At 43.6% G+C, this 19744-nt stretch overlaps 1 protein-coding gene across 1 annotated transcript in view; it reads left to right on the top strand.

Moving 5' to 3' along the window:
* Nucleotides 1–19744, top strand: part of OSBPL10 (oxysterol binding protein like 10) — a 309953-nt gene that overhangs the window by 154866 nt on the left and 135343 nt on the right. Inside the window, exon 4 of the mRNA XM_078432426.2 lies at nt 1738–1929. Coding sequence (XP_078288552.1) covers nt 1738–1929 — 192 coding nt within the window. The remainder of the gene's footprint in view (nt 1–1737; nt 1930–19744) is intronic.

Here is a 19744-nt window from a genome sequence, read left to right as displayed (position 1 = left end):
CCATTTTCCCTGCAAGCAGCCATATTGGAGGGTACATTCCCAAGCAGGGCATTATGGGTCACGGGAAAATGCCTTTGTAACTGTGACACGCATTGCCAGACTGCCCTCCTCAGGGGTTTTGTCACCTTATATGCCCGCAAACCTGTTCCTGTCAACAGATAGTGTGCTCAAACTTTTGGCTCTTTGCCAACCTGATGGACAAAATCTAAACGTAGCTTGAATTTACAAGTACAGTTGAACATCTTTTCATATGGTTTAAGCGCTTTATATGTTTTGTGAACTGTCTGTTCAGATCTTGCCCTGTTTGAACAGTTGGGGTGCTCCTTTCAATCCCTAGGATTTCCATTTCTCATTATAAAGTACAATGATGAGGCTTTTGAAGCAAGTTGAAAATATTTTTCCTAGTTTATTGTTTGGCTTTGTTGGTGGTAGGAATGGTTTTTTTTTTAAGTTTTTTTTTTTGGCAATCTCTACACCCAACTTGGGGCTCAGGCTCATGACCCTGAGATCAAGTTGTGCACTCTTCCACACAAGTCACCCAGGTGCCCCCGAGGGAGTGGGTTTTTAAAGGTCGTTAACTGTGCAGAAGTTTTTAATTTGTAGATAATCAGATTTGTTGAGCTCTTCTATGGCTTTTGGATTTGAGGTATTAGGCCTTCCCTACCCCAAGGCTCCAGGTTTCTTCTGCCTTTTTAAAAAATATTCATTTATTTTTGAGAGAGAGAGAGAGTGAGCAGGGGGAGGGGCAGAGAGAGAGGGAGACACCGATTCTGAAGCAGGCTCCAGGCTCCGAGCTGTCAGCACGGAGCCCGACGCGGGGCTCGAACCCACGAACCGTGAGATCATGACCTGAGCCAAAGTTGGATGCTTAACTGAATGAACCACCTAGGCACTTCTGTTTTTTTGTTTTTTCTTTTTTGTTTGTTTGTTTGTTTGAAGTCTTTGATCCATTCGGGGTCTGTGATCTGGGAGATGAAGCCTACTTTGTTTTTCAGATGGCTGCCCAGTTACCCCAGTATCAGTTATTGAAACAGTTCATCTCCACTAGGGTTGAGGTGCCATCTTTTTCCCATAGTAAATTGCTACCTGGACTATATATTCCTCTAGGGTGAAATGAGAGCTCTGTGCTGACAAATGGGGACTGATTGGTGGATAACTTGGTACATTCAGTCATGCAGCAGACATTTATTAAGTACCTAATAAATGAGGCAAGTCATTACGCGTCAGTTCTTGGGGATATAAAGGTGGGTTTGAAACAGTCTCTTAGGAAGGCGGCTCTATGATGAACATAATCTCGATGCAGAGGAATAAGAACAGCGGGGAGGCTGAGGCAGACAGGGAGATGCCTCACGTATCAGAAAACAGAGCTGAGTCTTAAGGTTCGGATGAACTTGGCCAGCCTTGAGGGGGAAGAGCTTTCCAGGAAGGGTTGCTCATATACGCAGAGGCACAGATCGTAAGAGTCTGTGGCGTCTGGGGGGCTTAGTAGCTTTTCGTGGCCAATAGAGTAGGGCAGGAGACGCAGTTGCAGATGAGGCCGGAAGGATAATTACGGACACGGCCTCTTCTAAGTGAGTGTGGGATTGGGGCGTGTCGTGTCCCTCTCCTTCCCCTACGCCTTCACCCCTCTAAATGGACGAAGGGGGGAAGATTGAGGGTCCAAAATAAATGGAAGCCAGCACTTGGCTGTGTTCTGCAGGTCGGTTGCTGAGTCTTGACACCTGTTGCTTATTCTAGACGACTCCAAGTTCCCGAAGCCGCAGTCTCACTTTGCTCCCCCACGGAACGCCCAATCCTGCGTCTCCCTGTAGCCAGAGACACCTCGGCGCGGGGGCCCCCGGTGTTGTCACAGTCACGCATCACAAGTCGCCTGCAGCCGCCCGAAGAGCCAAGAGTCAGTATCCCGGCCAGCTTCACGAAGTCAGAGAGGTAGGCTTTGCTCTCCTACTAGGTGGAGTGGTCTCTGGGCGCTGAGGGCCGCCACCGTCCCTTCCTGTGTGCCATCGTGACGCCAGAAGGTGGCCTCCCAGCCCCACGGGCGTGACACGCTTCCTGGTGGTAGAAAAAATAATTTGCCTCTGTGTCTTAGGCGAAGCGAGGTGTTAGGAGACGTGTCAGAGCTCTGAGAGCAGAGGAAGCCCGCCCGCAGGTGCATGGGTGCACATGGAAGCAGCATCAATGTCTCTGCTCATAGCCAAGAACGGGCCGTACACACGCGAGTCGTGGGCGGCCAGGAGGTGACCGAGGTGGCTTGGAAATTCAGGGCGCGTGAGACCTTTTTCTTTTTCTTCAAAAAAAAAAAATTTTTTTTTTTTAACGTTTATTCATTTTTTGAGAGACAGAGACAGAGTGCGAACAGGGCAGGGACAGAGAGAGAGGGAGACACAGAATCCGAAGCAGCCTCCGGGCTCCGAGCTGTCAGCACAGAGCCCGACGCGGGGCTCGAACTCACGGACCGTGAGATCGTGACCTGAGCCCAAGTCAGACACTTAACCGACCGAGCCCCCCAGGTGCCCCAAGTGAGACCTTCTTCTGCCTGGCCTCACTCGCGAGGTGCCCACGTTGGTCTTCCCATCACAGACCACTCCTAGTAGAGTGCTGGGTTGTGAAGGAGCACTGTCCTTGGAGTCAAAAGACTGTTTGGAAGCAAGTCTTTCAAAGCTCTGAACCCGGGTTTCTGCATCTGGGGAGTGGAAATAACACAGGCCTTCCTCTCCTCTCAAGGGAGGTCAGAGGCATGCACTTGAAAGCCCTTCAGCCGTCGGTGCCTTATGAACCCATGGGGGCTGTGCTTCATTTTTACTTTTGACACACTGGGAAGTCCTCAGTCTGGGGACCCCGGTTCCTTAATGTTTGTACCCTACTTTGCAACGGGTATCAAGAATGGACTGTGTGAACTAACCGATGTTGGTCTGGGTCGCCCAGCTTGGGTTGAGTGCCGAGGCTTCTGCCCTGCAGCCGGCCTGTGTGTGGACCAGCCCACCCTCTTAGGGTAGCAGTGGAGCCCTGGCCCCAGGCGAGCGGCAGAATGGGTCTCCTAGCACAGGGTCTGTTGCCCAAGTCAGCACACATCTCAGTTTGTTTCCTAAATGTCATGAGCTGAGTAGGGCTGTGTCAGCCGGCTGTCTTGGTCGGACTTTGACCCAGGGCAGAAAATCTGAAATCTTCTTTTTTTTTAATTTTTTTTTTGTGTTTGTTTATTTTTGAGAGAGAGAGAGAGTGTGTGAGCAGGGGAGGGGCAGAGAGAGAGGGAGACGCAGAATCCTTAGCAGGCTCCAGGCTCTGAGCTGTCAGCACAGAGCCCGACGTGGGGCTCGAACCCATGAATTGTGAGATCATGCCCTGAGCCAAAGTTGGACGCTTAACTGACTGAGCCACCCAGGCGCCCCAGAAATCTTCTGAATCAAATCTTTTGATGCAGATCAAAGACTTTTTTTTTCTCTTGGTAGATTTATGCATGTATGTTCTCTGTATTGCCTAATAAAGAAAAGGTACAGAGTCAAATGCTGTCTTTGAAATAGTCACCCTGATGTTTAAAAAAAAAAACAGTGGCTATGAGCTTGACTTTGATACACTGGATGATATGAGGAACTGTTGCACACTTGTATATATTTTTCATTTTTCAAAGCATCTTAAACTATATTACAGAAACACTGTACATAGAAGTAGAAGAGGGGCGCCTGGGTGGCTCGGTCGGTTAAGCGTCCGACTTCAGCTCAGGTCACGATCTCGCGGTCCGTGAGTTCGAGCCCCGCATCGGGCTCTGTGCTGACGGCTCGGAGCCTGGAGCCTGCTTCCGATTCTGTGTCTCCCTCTCTCTGACCCTCCCCCGCTCATGCTCTGTCTCTCTCTGTCTCAAAAATAAATAAATGTTAAAAAAAATTAAAAAAAAAAAAAAAAAGAAGTAGAAGAGAATAATGGTACCCATCATCCAGTCAGTATTTCCAACTTTCTGTTGTTTTCTTTTATCTCTTTCCCCTCTACCACTTTTTTTCTTGCTGGAGTATTTTAAGGAAATCATAAATATTATATCAATTTATCATTGCCAGTAAGTGCTTCCATATTTGTCTAACAAACAAGGACTTAAAAAACAACTTGACCACAACACCATCATAGTCACTTTTATGTAAACCTCACTGTGGTTATTTTTTGCAAGTATGTAAGAGACGACAACCTAAAAAAGAAAAGGCAGACTGAAAGTTCATGGTATTTTGGGAATTCTTTTATAATGAATCTCTGATAGAATTACAAGTGATGCTACGAAGCCTGGAATGTATGAAGAGAAGCAGGAGTGCTTGTATTGAATGAGCTGTGGCCTAAATAAAATTTGAGGTACCTTAGCTTAATTTTCAGTAGCGCATGATTTGGTACAATGTCAAAGTCTTTTCTACCTCCATTTTTATTTTTATGTATTTTTTTAATGTTTATGTTTGAGAGAGGGACAGAGTGCGAGCAGTGGAGGGGCAGAGAGAGAGAGAGGGAGACACAGAATCTGAAGCAGGCTTCAGGCTCTGAGCTGTCAACATGGAGATACAGGGCTTGAACTTGAGAACCGCGAGATCGTGACTTGAGCCGAAGTCAGGTGCTTAACCAACTGAGCCACCCAGGCGCCCCCTACCTGCATTTAAAAAATCTCATGTTTACAAGAATAAAAATATGTTCTTAAGTAATGCAAGTACATATTGCGCAAGAAGTCTGAAGAAAATCAAAATTACCCATAATCCTACATCCTTTAATAAAGATAACCATTATTTAAAGCTTTCAAGAAATTGACTTCTGGGTTATTTTTTCTGTATAAGTTACATACATAGAGAAGTAGAAGTTGTATAGGATGATCTAAGCTTTGTAAACAATTACATAACATTCTTTCTTTTCTTTTTTAATTTTTTAAATTATTTTTTAAACGTTTATTTTCGAGGAGACAGTGCAGGAGTTGGGGAGGGGCAGAGAGAGAGAGGGAGACAGAGGATCTAAGCAGGCTCCCTGCTGTCAGCACAGAGCCCGATTCAGGGCTGAAACCCCTGAACCGAGAGATCATGACCTGAGCCGAAGTCAGGTGCTTCACCAACTGAGCCGCCCAGGTGCCCCTCTTTTATTTATTTTTTTAAGTTTGTTTATTGTGGGGCACCTGGAGCCTGCTTCGGATTCTGTGTCTTTGTCTCGCTCTCTGCCCCTCCCCCGCTCATGCCCCCCCCCCCTCAAAAATAAAGATTAAAAAAATACTTCTCTTTAAGAAAAAAAAAGAAAAAAAATGAAGTTTATTTTGAGAGAGGGGGAGGGTGAGAGAGGGGGATAGTGAGTGGGGAGGGAGGGAGGGAGAATCCCTAGCTGGCTCCACACTGTCAGTGCAGAGCCGGACCCAGGGCTTGATCTCCTGAATCATGAGATCATGACCTGGGTTGAAATCAAGAGTAGGACTTTTGATGGACTGAGCCACCCAGGCCTGCTGTTTTCTCCTCTACCTTTTCCACCTATAAGGGGCAATTCCTAAAATTGCCCATGACATTTCATTATATGAAACAGAGGTGGAATACCTCCATAGCTATAGTGATTTGGTGTTTGTACTCCTGGGCAGCCGTTTCTTTGGGCCATTGCTTTTGTCTATCAATGATCTTTTGTGCTGAAGTCAAATTTTCAGTGAGCTTGTTGAGACCTAGGTATAAACATCGGCAGTTGAGAGAATTGTAGGGTGCTGGATGCCTCTGAGGGAAGAGTTAAAAGTTCTGATTCTCAGATGTCCTGTTCAGCTTCACTCCTGATTGGAGAACAGTACCTATTTGGGGACATCTGTCATTTTATGATGTGGAACTATCAGAGAATATTTCACTCCTACCAGAAAGTTCTGAAGTTTTTTTTTTTTTAATTTTTTTTAATATTTATTTATTTATTTATTTTTATTTTATTTTTGAGACAGAGAGAGACAGAGCATGAGTGGGGAAGGGGCAGAGAGAGAGGGAGACACAGAATCCGAAGCAGCCTCCAGGCTCTGAGCTGTCAGCACAGAGCCCGACGCGGGGCTCGAACTCACAGACCGGGAGATCATGACCTGAGCTGAAGTCGGACGCCCAACCAACTGAGCCACGCAGGCGCCCCTTTAATGTTTATTTTTGACAGAGAGAGAGAGAGAGAGAGACAGAGCATGAGTGGGGGAGGGGCAGAGAAATGGGGAGACACAGAATCCGAAGCAGGATCCAGGCTCCGAGCTGTCAGCACAGGGCCCGACGCGGGGCTTGGACCCACAGACCGACCGCGAGATCATGACCTGAGCCGAAGTCGGACGCTCAACCGACTGAGCCACCCAGGTGCCCCGAAAGTTCTGCGGTTTTAAAATATGTTAATTTCAGAGTGTAAAGGCCTTGGTTTTGGATTCCACTGTATTTATCTATAAAATAACTAGAGGAAAATGGAATAGCATTTTTAGCCCAGCTGTATAGGGAAGATAAACTGGTGACCACCGAAGCAATGAAGAAAATCATCATACACGAGACAGATGTGCCTGAATATCGGAAGGGGGAAAAAAAAAAGAAAAATAGCTCAGCCACAGGCAATAGAATAAATATTAAATGGGATTCCATAGCATGGGTGCAGATAATGGGACAGTTTTGAAGATTAAATGGTTATCATCGAAAATAAAAAGAATTGAGACCTCAAAGGACAGTACCCAAAGTCTTCATTAGTTAGGAGGAATGAATATAAGGAATTTGAAACAACAGCAATGAAAAATAAGAGTCATTTGTCTATCAAAGTACCAAAAATGATTATAGCCCATTATAGGTTAGGCTGTTAAGAAATACTTGATAATGCTGTGTATTGTCTTTTTGCTACAGCCTGGTGTTCTATAAGAAGGACTCAACACAAAACAAAGCTGTTCATTACCACTGACCCATAAATTCCCTGTTGAGAACTGTATTCTGAGGAAGTAATCTATGGAGTCGGGGTTGGAGGAAGAAAGTTAACTTGGGTAAAGCTGTTCATACTAATAAAGCAATATAGCCAACACAAAACATCACGGAAATGACCAAACGATGATTCGCATAATATACTGAATTACTATATAGCAGCTTAAGATAAAAGTCATGTGTAAGCGTTAGTACTGCATGGATATGTGTATGAAATAAGAAAATCAGGATATGAGAGCATATGAGCACACTGGACCCTCTGTCCCTCTTAATAAAGTCCAGAAATTGCTTCAAACCCGTGGTTCTGGAATTTTGGATTTGACTTACAAACTAAAATTTAGAAATAGAATTTTGGAAGCAGCATAATGTTGCAACTATTAAAATTTGGCCAGTAGGGTATTTTAATTTAATTGTTTCATATTTATTTATTTACTTGTTATTTATTTTTTATTTTTATTTTAGAGAGAGGGGAGTTGGGGAGAGTGGCTGAGAGAGACAGAGAAAGAGAATCTTAACTAGGCTCCAAGCTCAGCACGGACCCTGATGGGGGCCTGATCCTGTGACATGGGGATCATGACCTGAGCCAGAAGCTCCACCAACTGAACGCCCAGGTGCCCCAGGAAGGACATTTTTAAAGCATAGTGACAATCTGTAGTTACTACCATCTCATAAGAGCACATTTTAATTCCCCCATCCCCTCACTACCCTCTCCTACCACCACCTCCAAGGCCTATAATCTCTGAATAAAGAGTCGTTCATTACACTGAGTAACTTTAGTTTTATGAAAAACCTACTGCGTTATCCTTGTTTTTAATATTTTATCTTGAAGTGGAAGAGTATTCATCATGGATTGATTCTAGCCTATGAATTTGTGTGTTTTTAAACCACTGATCGCCACTGACCTTTTCTAAAGAATTTTTTTTAATGTTTATTTAATTGGAGGGGGTGGGGGGGGAGAGAGAGAGAGAGAGAGAGAGAGAGAGAGAGAGAGAAGGCATGCCAGATGTGGGGAAAGGAGGGGCATAGAGAGAAAGAAAGGGAGAGAACCCCAAGCTGGCTCTGTGCTATAAGCATGGAGCCCAATGTGGGCTTGAACTCATGAACTGTGAAATGATGACCTGGGCTGAAATCAAGAGTTGGATGCTTAACCGACTAAGCCACCCAGGCGCCCTACCACTGATTTTTTAATCCTGTCACCTTCTTACTCCCTGCTGTCCATAGGATAAAGGTTGTACTCTTCTGCATGGCAAACAAGGCCTTCCATAGTCTGTCCATCTCTATGTCCTGCCCTCGGCATGCCTGCTCATCCCCACCATGTGCTTGCTGCCTCCCTCTGTTGGGAGGTTATGTTGCCCATGTAGAACTTTCTGCCGTGATGGAACTACTCTATCCCTTTCGTTCTTCTCTGGGGGAGCCGCCATTACGTGGGGCTCATGAGCTCTTGAAATGTGCTAGTCTGAACTGAGATGTACTGTAAAAGTACAATGCACGCTAGATTTCGAAGTAGTACCGAAAAAGGTAAAACAGTTCATTAATAATGTTTTAATACTCATTGCAAGTAGAAATGAAAATATTCTGTTAGGTTAAATATATTAAAATTCATTTTACCTTTTGAAGTGTGCCTACATGCCTCCCACTTGTGGCTTGCGTTACATTTCTTAGATAGCACTGCCCTCGATTGTGAGCTTGCTCACCCCATCACTTGTCCACCCATTCTACAGGCACTGAGCACCTACTATGTGCCAGGCTGGAGTTTTATGCGGAAAGCATTAAAAGCAAAAACAAGAACAAAAACCATCCTTGCGTCTTCTAGCCCCGGCGCAACTCCTGGGCGTGTTGGTTGGACAACTTGATTTGAAGACCCATTTTCTAGCAGTCGGAGTGCTTTAGAAACAATGTGGAGGCATTCAAGGGTTGCTTAGGCAACCGTGGGCAGTGGATGATGACCGGTCAAGGGTTGAGTCAGGTATTTGTTTGGTTTCCTCTGACTCTGAGAGCTTTTGGGGGGGGGGGGGGGGTAATTCCTAGATGTCTGGGTGACCAAGTGGAAAGCAATGATAGTGCGAGCCTACCTGAATGTGCCACTGGAAAGGTTGTATAAATAGGATCTAAAATATTTTTAAAGATCAATTTGAGCCCTCAACTGTTCAAGCATATGAGTGAAATGATGGCATTGACTCGTATTAACTTTTATACTTTTGGTGACATTATAACCGGCTTTAACTTGGCTTATGTTTGTTTCAATGGGCTCAAGTTCAGTTGGTACAAGTACAGTGTGATTTTTAGAAAATCCTTCTTTGCTAGGTGCTTCCTGAAAAACCACCACCGTAACACATGTTCATACTAGTGCATATGTGTGTGTACATGTCTGCATGAACACATGAACTGAGTAGAAGAATATAAAGTAGGGACTCCAGGTGTTTCGTCTTTATCTAATTCTTCATTACTGTTTCCCAAAAGTGGCTTTTGAAGAAATGATCTGTGTTTCTATAAGCATGAGAGCACATGTATGTTTGTGTATGTGCACAGATTTGTGTGTATGTGTGGGACGTGGGTTTTATTGTAACTGTTTTGTTCCTTGGATAAGAGATAAGAAACTTCTCTAGAAAGAGTACCTACTAAAAATTTCTCTGGGGCGCCTGGGTCGCTCAGTCAGTTAAGCATCTGACTCTTGGTTTTGGCTCAGGCCACGATCTCAAGGTTCATGAGTTCAAGGCTCGTGTCACGCTCTGTGCTCTGCACTGACAGTGTGGAGCCTGCTTGGAATTCTCTCTCTCTCCGCGCCCCCTTCTCTCTGCCCCTCCTCTGCTTTCTTTCTCAAAAATAAATAAACTTAAAAATTTTTTCTGTAAATCGAGATATGCTAATGGGCTTGGACATAAAAGAGATTTGAGAAACAGAATAAACTTGGTAGAGCCCAGGTTCTTGTGTCTTTGACCAAATAACATTTTTAGTTGTGACGTTGGAGACTTAAAAAAAAAAAAAATACAGTTAATTCAATGGGGAGACCATATCTGGATTCTGTAGCCTGATGAAAGAAAAGGTCAAGGTCATGCTGTTGAATTGTAATGGGTATGTGTGAGGCATAAATTTAGTTTTAATTAAGCTTTCAATGGTAATTTATTGACAAGTAGGAATTATCCTTCTCTTAAGCTATTGTTAGCTTGCTTCCAGGGACGTATCCTTTTGAAGAGAGGGCTGTTTGTTGCACTGGTTTATTGGGTAGGTAAACTGAATCAAGGCCGTGTCATTTAATACAGTTTTAAACACACCTTTCAGAGTATAATCTATGCAGATGTGTGTTTATGTGGTTCCTGCTGTGTGAATATATGTTCTTCATGTAGTTGCATGTTTAATACGCATACAAGGGAAGGTCCTTTCCTGAAAGAGTCGTCTTTATAAATGATCCCAGCTCAGTATTCTCTCCCTTCAGGATGGTTTGGCTTGATCCTCGTGCACGTGGATGTCATGAATGCCTGGTTAGAAACCTTGATTCATGTACAGCCTTTGCTATGGAGGTGGTAACTGTCAAATATCACCCTAACGAGTTTTATTAGCTGATCAATTTTAAGGTAGCCGTCAGTGCTGGCAGCATTGAACGCGAGCCATCCCATCACCAGGGAAACCGCATTTAGGGGATAAAGTGCATTTTTCCTTTGTGTGAACAGAATGATTATTTGAAAAAAAAAATGTCCTAAGTTAGTTCTGCTGTGCATTTTGGAGGGATAAATGATGACAGGTAACCCGTGCATGTATTTTTAGTAGCAATTTGCCATCTTTCAGAATGGGTCCACTCCAGACCTCGGTTTTCAATAATTGTAATGTGGGATTAGTTGATAGCAGTTGTTTCCAAATCTTTTAAAAGCAGTAGCGTGTTGGGGCACCTCAGCCGGTTAAGTGTCTGACTCTTGATCTCTGCTCAGGTCTTGATCTCGAGGTCATGAGTTTGGACCCCACATTGGGCTCCATGCTGGCTGGCTGTGGAGCCTACTTTAAAAAAAAAAAAGTTCAAAAGCAGTAGATTGTTGTTCGAATAGAAATATTATAGATCCTTTACTTCAACAGTGCTTTATTAGGGCAGAATTACCGTAGAAGGTAAGATGAGCATTTATTGATGATGAAGCAAGAGGATTTGGAATAGGAAGTATTTATGACCACCATGGCAATCCCTCATCAGCCCCTGTATGCACGCAATTTGAAACAAACATTCGCGCGGTCCACGGAGCACCTTGGAGATCGTCTGTTTTGGGTCGTTGGATTTCGGCAGCAATAGTGGTTCAGGTGAACACCACCACGAACAAAATAATGAGCTCGTGTCCCCAGTCGACCTTCAAGCGGTCTCCCAAGCTGCTGCCCTGGGAGAAGGATGGTCTGGGGTCTCAGCCCGCTCAGGGCATGGCTTGTTGGAATGTGGACGGTAGGGGAGGCCGAGGGCAAACTTAACCACAGGAGAAATAAGTGCCTGGTCGGCCAGGAAGCTGGGAGCATTCGTACTTTCCTCTTCCTCACCAGGGTTATGCTTCACTTGTTCAAAGAGGTTCTAGCCTAGCTGATTGCAATGCAAATCCCTCTTTTCTCTCATTTGCTTCCCTTGTCAGGCCCTTTTCTTTTACTATCTTGTTACATTTGGGAATTAGGCATTTGCTTCTTTATTATTTGATGCTTCTTGTCCCTCCATATGGAGGATTTTTGTTTGTTTTTTTTTTTTTTTTTACCTCCTTATTCCTCAGCCCTTAGCACAACACCTAGCACGATCCTAGCCACTGGAAAACAATCCTCCATTGATCTGGTTAAAAGCTTTCGCTGAAGGAGGGAGTTTCTTGCCCTGTAGCATGTTCTTAGGAGACTTATGGTCCCAAAGCAGAAGCAGTGTTGAACTTGGGCCCAACTGTATTATGCACTTGGGATGCCACCTTCCACTATGCCCCAGACATGCCTAGGTATTTCTTTTCTTAATTTGCGGTACACTTTATCTGCCTACATTTTTTAAAAAAAGTTTATGTTTGAGAGAGCGAGAGCAGATGAGGGGCAAAGAGAAAGGGGGCGAGAGAGAGAATCCGAAGCAGTGGAAAATCTGACAGCACAGAGCCTGACATGGGGCTTGAACTCACTAACCGTGATCATGACCCAAGCCAAAGTTGGTGCTTAACTGACTGAGCCACCCATGTGCCCCATCCACCTACATTTTTAACAAATACCTTTGTTACAATTATTTTTCTTAATCTCCCCACTAATATATAAACTCCTTCTAAAAAGGCATGGATTCACTAACAGTAGTGACAGTTGCAAGGACAATAATGTTTTGTACTTATGAGAACCTTTCTACGTGCCGGGTACTATGCTCAGTTTTACTTGAGTTGTCCTTGAGTCATCCCTGTGAAGTAGATACTGTTGTTGTCCCTATTTTACGGATGGGAAACTGAGGGATGCAGGAGGTTAAGACAAAGAGAGGTGTAGCAGGCAGAGAAACAGAACTGGTAGGAGATACATACGAAGAGATTTCTTGCAAGGAATTGGCTTGTGTGCAAGTATGGGGCCTGTCCAGGCAGGTCCAAGAACCGGAAAGCAGGCAGGAACCGCCGGGCACTGTCTGGAGAAGGATCTACACATAAAATTATCGTGGCCTCAGAGGAGCCTCAGCTCTGCTCCTCCCATCTTTCAACCCACCCGGATTTATGTAGGTAATCTATCTTTCTGCAAGTCAACTGATTACAGGCTTTAATCACACCCCCAGAATTACCTCACAGACACGGTTAAATGAGTGTTTGGATCACTGGATGCTGGAGTCTTACCAATTAAAAAAAGAGGGGTGGTGGTCGGAGCGGTTCAAGTTGACCAGCTTCTTGACTTTGGTGCCACGGGACTCCACCGTCCCGACCAAAGCTGACCAGACCAACCGCCAGCCTCATCTTCCAGTTCGGCCATTAGAATTTGAGGGGGACTTAGGTGGGAACTCGAGGGCGAGATTAGCCACCCTGTTGGAGCGTGAACGGGAAGCATCTGGATGCCGAGGTGGAGAAGCCATGAGGAAACGGCTGTCAAGTGAGTATATAAGCAGCTAAGTCACAAACCGGTGACCTCCCAGAGGTGACCTTGAGAGTTGCTGTGGTATATTAGGATTCTCCAGAGAAGTAGAACCTCTGGGGTGGGATGGGTGTGTGTGTGTGTGTGTGTGTGTGTGTGTGTGTGTGTGTGTGTGTGTTTACACACACATACATACAGTGGACCTTTGAACAACATGGGGTTTGAACTGCACGGGCCCACCTCTGTGTAAATTTTTACCGTAAATACAGTATAGTACTGTAAATGTATTTTCATGCTTTGAATAACATTTTTCCTCTAGTTTACTTCGTTGTAAGGATATGATCTATAATACACATGTACAAAATGCGTATAAATCGACTGTTATCAATAAGGTTTCTGGTCAGCAGTAGTCTATTCATAGTTAAGTTTTGGGGAGTCAAAAGTTATACATGGATTTTCAGCAGGGGCTCAGCATCCCAGACCCCTGTGTTGTTCACGGGTCAGCTCTGTGTAGACAGCGTGAAAGAGAGCAGTTCGAGGAACTAGTTCTTGTGATTATAGAAGCTGGCAAGCCCCACATCTAGAGGATGGGCTGGCAGACTGGAGACCAAGGGAAGAGCCGGTGTTGAGTTTAAGCCCGTAGCCCGTCTACTAGCAGAACTTCTTGCTCAGGGGACGTTAGTCTTTTGTTCTGCTCAGGTCATCAGCTGGTTGGGTGAGGCCCACCCACGTCATGGAGGGCAATCTTCCTTTGCTCAAAGTCCACTAAAGACCCTCTCACAAAAACATCCGGAATCATGTTTGTCCAAATAGCTATGCACCGTGGCTAAGCCAAGTGGGTGCACAAAATTAATCATCACAAGCACCCTAGACTGTCACCGCCTTGTAGTTTTACTGTATGTGTCTATCCCCTGAGCCCCCCCCCCCCCCCCCCCCGAGGCTGTGTCTGGAAAGCTAATAGAGCTTGACTATCGCCAGTCATATGCTCGGTCATTGCGCTCACTGTGGGCCCAGTGCTGGGTCTCTGATGTGGGGGATGGGATGCAGTCCTGGGTATTGTCCAGGGACTTGATAATCCAGGTGGTTGGTGAAGCTAATATGAAAATGATTCAATGCTATGATAATGGCAAAAGGAATTGGCCAGAAGGTAAGGCCAGTGTGGGCTGGCTGTTCCTTCTTATAGACCTGTACCCTCTGGGCTCCAAAGCCACCAGGAACCCTGAAAGAGTCACACCTGCATTCAGCATCTGGGTAGACAATTTATACCTTACGAACTTTCCCACCTACAATTAGAATATTGCTGAGCAAGACTGTGTGTAGTGAGGGAACCTCTGTGTATCCCTGCGTGTCTCAGGCTCACAGAAAATGCAAGGTTCACACACTTTTGAAGTTTGGCACTCAGAAGGAAGCTAAGCAGCAGATTATTTTATGTCACAGTAGTTCTGTGACACAGAAGGGCTTCTGCCTGTTTCTACCTTATGTGGCAGTTGAGTACAAGAAGCCTTTCTAGAAGTGCTCTATGGCTTCGAGATAATAACACATGTTGGACATTGAGTGAGTAGACAAGAGAGGGAAGTTAGCCAGGTTCTTCCTTTGGTACTCAAGCCACCCTCAGAACTTGTGTTTTGTGATCTTATTCTTAGTGATTTCTGTGGAGGACGTTGTTGTTGTTTTTTTCCTTGTGGCTCATAATAGTATTTCAGGATAAGATCTCAGTTCTTCCTCATTTAAAACCCCGTCCTCTTGTTTATATAAACCACATCTTCTTTATCCATTCATCAGTTGCTGGACATTTGGGCTCTTTCCACAATTTGGCTATTGTTGAAAGTGCTGCTATAAACATTGGGGTACGAGTGCCCCTATGCATCAGCACTCATGTATCCCTTGGGTAAATTCCTAGCAGTGCTATTGCTGGGTCATAGGGTAATTCTATTTTTAATTTTTTGAGGAACCTCCATACTGTTTTCCATAGTGACTACTAGGCAACGAGAAAGAATGGAAAACTCGCCATTTGCAACAACATGGATGGAACTGGAGAGTATTATGCTAAGTGAAATAAGGGAAAGACAGATATCATATGTTTTCACTCGTGCGGAATTTGAAAAACAACAGAAGACCATGGGGGAAAGGAAGGGGAAAAGTAGTTACAGAGAGGGAGGGAGGCAAACCATAAGAGACTCTTAAATACAGAGAACAAACTGAGAGTTGAAGGGCAGTGGGGGAGAGGGGAAAGTGGGTGATGGGTGTTGAGGGGGCACTTGCTGGGATGAGCGCTGGGTGTTGTAGGTAAGTGATGAGCCACGGGAATCTACTCCTCAAGCCAAAAGCGTACTGTATACACTGTATGTTAGCTAACGTGACAATAAATTATATTAAAAAAAAGTCCTGTCAGCTTGTTCTGTTTTCAGCAGAAGTAAGGCACTGTTATTATTCCCTCCCCAACCCTCATTAGATATTTCGGCATCTCAGATTTGCAGGTTAATTACAAGCATACCCTAACCTACCCACCTTCCTTTTTATTTTTGTTTTTAAAGATTTTATTTTTAAATATGTCTACATCCAACGTGGGGCTCAAACTCATGACCCTGAGATCAAGAGTCGCATGCTCTTCTGACTGAGTCAGCCAGGCGCCCCAACTCCCCAACTTTCCTTAGCCACCTCTTTCCCTCCTTGCCGAGACCATAATCGTTTTTTGTTGCTTCGATCTGAATTTTCTCTCGTTCATTTATTTGGGGTGGGAGATGGACTTTTTGGAGTGGTGAAATGTGCTATAGCTTGTGGCGATGATACAGCTGTATACATTCAACAGAATTACTGAAAGGTACTGAAAATGGGTTTGTTTTATTGTAGATAGATTATACTTCAATGAAATTGATTTAAACGTTAGTTTCATGTTAACTAAAACATCTTACTAAAATAAGGTTTACTTCAATCACTGACATCATCATGGTTCACGGTCTACTCCTATATAGCCTGGCTTCCCTGTATTTGGACAGGATACAGAATTTACCTGTTTTGCAAACTCACAATTTAACTTTTTGTGTATAATCTCCTTCAAAACTCATTAATCCACTAATTCTACCAGTTGTTGAGGGGACTGGGTCTCTGCTGTTTTTTGAATTGCTCTTTTTTTTTTTTTTACTTGAGGTATAATTGACATAGTAGTTTCAGGTGTACAACATCATTTGATATTTGTTTATATTGTGAAATGATCACAAGAAGTCTGGTTAACATCTGTCACCATACATTTTTATGGGATGTTTCTTTTTCTTGTGATGAGGACTTTTAAGATCTACTCTTCCAAATATGTGATACAATATTATTATTTAAAAAATTTTTTTTAAATGTATTTTGAGAGAGAGAGAGAAGGAGAGAGAGCGAGCACGAGCATGGGAGGGGCAGAGAGAGAGGGAGACACAGAATCCGAAGCGGATCCGGGCTCTGAACTGTCAGCAAAGAGTTCAGAGCCTGGGGCTCAGACTCTGAGGGGCTCAGACTCAGGGACTGTGGGGCTCAGACTCAGGGACTGTGAGATCATGACCTGAGCCAAAGTCAGAAACTTAGCCAACTGAGCCACCCAGGTGCTCCTATTTTTATAATTTTTTAAAGTTTACTCACTTATCCAAGTAATCTCTACACCTAATCTGGTACTCAAACCCATGGCCCCTTGAGATCAGGAGTCGCATGTTCTTCTGACTGAGCCAGCCAGGTGCCCGTTCAGTATTGTATTAATTATAGAAACCGTGCTGTACGGTATATCCCATGACTTCATTTATTTTATAACTGGAAGTTGATACCTTTTGACCCCCTTTACCCATTTCCCCCTACGTCTGGCAACCACCAGTCTGTTCTCTTTATCTTTGAACTTCTTTGTTTTGTTTTGTTAAAGATTCCACATACGAGTGAGATCATACAGCATTTGTCTTTCTCTCTCTGATGTATTTCACTGAACATAATGCCATCAAGGGCCATCTGTGATGTCACGAATGCCAAGATTTCATTTTTTATCACCAGATAATATTCCATTGTCTAAGTTTACGATACTTTTCGGTTCACTTACGAACGGACGCTTAGGTTATTTTTGTTTCTTGGCTATTATAAATAATGTTGCAGTGAACGTTAGGGTGCATGTGTTTTTTGAGTTACTATTTTTGTTTTCTTTGATTAAATGTTCGGAAGTGGAACTGCTGGATGCTATGGTCGTGCTATTTTTAATTTTTTGAGAAACTTCCGTACTGTTTTCCACAGTGGCTGTACCAGTTTACCTTCCCACCAATAGTGCAAAAGGGTTCCCTTTTCTCCACGTCCTCACCAACACACTGGTCTGTTTGATGATAGCCGTTACAGCAGTGTGAGGTGATACCTCGTTGTGGTTTTGATTTGCATTTTCCTGATGATGAGTGATGTTGAGCGTCTTGTCATGTGTCTGTTGGCCATCTGGATGTCTTCTTTGGAAAGATGTCTATTCATGTTTTCTGCCCATTTTTTAATTGGATTTTTTTTTTTTTTTTTTTTTTTTTACTACCGAGTTCTTGATATATTTTGGATATTAACCTCTTTATATATTTTGGATATATGATTTGCAGTTGCTTTCTCCCATTCATTAGGTTACCTTTTCATTTTGTTGATGGTTTCCTTTGCTGTGTCGAAGCTTTTTAGTTTGACGTAGTCCCGGTAGTTGATTTTTGTTTTGGTGTCCAATTCAAAAATTATTGCCAAGACTGATGTCAAGGAGCTTAGTTGCAGCTGTTTTCCTTCTAGGAGTTCTATGGCACCAGGTCTTAGGTTCAAGTCCAATCCATTTTGAGTTAATTTTTGTGTGTAGTATAATACAGTGGCCAGGTTTCATTCCTTTATTCTTTTGTCTGTGCTGCCCAGTTTTCCCAGCACCATTTATTAAAGAGCCTGTCCTTTCCCCAATGTATATTCTTGGTGCCTTTGATCTGAACTTACTGATCATATAGTTGTGGGTTTATTTTTGTGTGTGGTGTTCTCTTCCACTGATCTATGTCTGTTTTTATGCCAGTACCATACGGTTGGGATTACTGTAGCTTTGTAATGTACTTGGAAATCAGGGAGCACAGTGCCTCCAGCTTTGTTCTTGTTTCTCAAGATTGCTTTGCCTATATGGGGTCTTTTGTGATGCCATACAAATTTTAGAACTGTTCTATTTCTGTGAAAAATGCCATTGGAATTTTGATGGGGATTGCACCAAATTTGTAGATGGTTTGGGTGGTAGGGACATTTCAACAATACTTTTTTCTCTGATCCATGAACACAGAGTATCTTTCCATTTATTTTTTTATCTTTTTTAGTTTCTTTAACAAAATCTTATGTTCTTTTCCTGTTAAACACAGCCCTAAGGCCATCTTATCTGTTTTGAGAAATTCATATGTCATCTGTATGGAGTAGCCATATGTTATCCATTGAACATCTTAGGTATAGGACATCCCACTAAGCAGTTCATCTGTCCTCTGAGAACTTGCTTCATATTCAGCTTTCCCATCGCTGTTCCTAATGCAACCAAATCAAGTGGCTATCAAATCCAGCTTCTAGAAAGGGTTATTTATATCACTATTCTTTACTTCCCTTAGCTACCCTGTTTCCAAAATCTCCCCTTGTCCCCACTGGAGGATCTCCTACTGCACTGTAAAATCTTTGGGGAAGGGATTATTTAGGATTATTTAGGATTCTGCGTTTTTATCCCTCATAGTACCTATAATAGTGCCTTGAACTTCAAAATTTCTTAAAACCTGTCCCATGAATTAGTACAGCAAAATATTAACGCATCTGCTGGAATTGCCACTTCTTCAACAATTTCCATGTGACACATTTTAATCTGAGCAAATAACTCTTGCATGGATAGAAACCATTTTATAGAGGTCACAGGCTATTCAGGAAACTGAATGGCTAAAACTGGTGAAATTTTGGGTTTTAGGAGAGGAAAGGGAGTGCCTTCAGAATCCCTTAGACAACTAAATGCCTCTTAGTATCTTTTCCCTTGCTTTCAGGGTTTGCTCTCCTATTAATAGCAGGCAGCTCCATGGTAGTAAAAGGACTTCGCTCCTGGGCAGAGGCGGTAATCTAAGAAAGCCTGTTTTCTTCCTCTGATTAATGGGCAGGGTTAAATGTGAATATATGTGGAAGCCCTTTGTAAACGTACCAACAAATAGGAAGCATTATTTCCTGACCTGTAAGAAGTAGGGAGGCAGGGATTTGGTGGGAGAGAGTTAATAGACACTACCTGGCATAATGATTTGGCTGAAGCTACTTCAGGAGAGCTGAGAGAAGGCTTTGCCCTGGATCCAGGAGGAGGCTTGAAGACTGACTAGGCAAGGAGCGCCCTAAATTCCGTTCAGCTTTCAGGGTGTGTGATTCTAGCCTTATCCAAACCACACATCTTGGGGGTGTCTGGCAGGCTCAGTTGGTAGAGCAGGAGACTCTTGATCCCAGGATTGTGAGTTCAAGCCCCACATTGGGCCTAGAGCTTACTTAAAACACACACATACGCATATGCGTCTTACGACTTTGCACGTGCTGTCATTTGGGCCTTTCTAAGCCTTTTATTTTTATTTTTAAAAATTTACTGGTAAAACTTTTGTTGTTGAGGTACAGTCGACATCACGTTAGCTTCAGGTGTACAATGTAATGATTTGGTATTTGTATGTGAGAATTTTCAAGATTCACTCTCTCACCTGCTTTTGAGTATGTAATACAGTGTTAGGGCCCCGTATGGTGACTACGGTTACTATCTCCCTATGACTTACTCCTTTTATGACTGGAATTTGAACCTCTGAGACATTTTCTCTACTTTGTTCTTT

Source organism: Panthera onca, chromosome C2 (assembly GCF_046562875.1).
Source record: "Panthera onca isolate mPanOnc1 chromosome C2, mPanOnc1 haplotype 2, whole genome shotgun sequence".
Classification (NCBI taxonomy): Eukaryota; Metazoa; Chordata; class Mammalia; order Carnivora; family Felidae; genus Panthera; species Panthera onca.
This window is presented reverse-complemented; position numbering and strand designations above follow the sequence as displayed.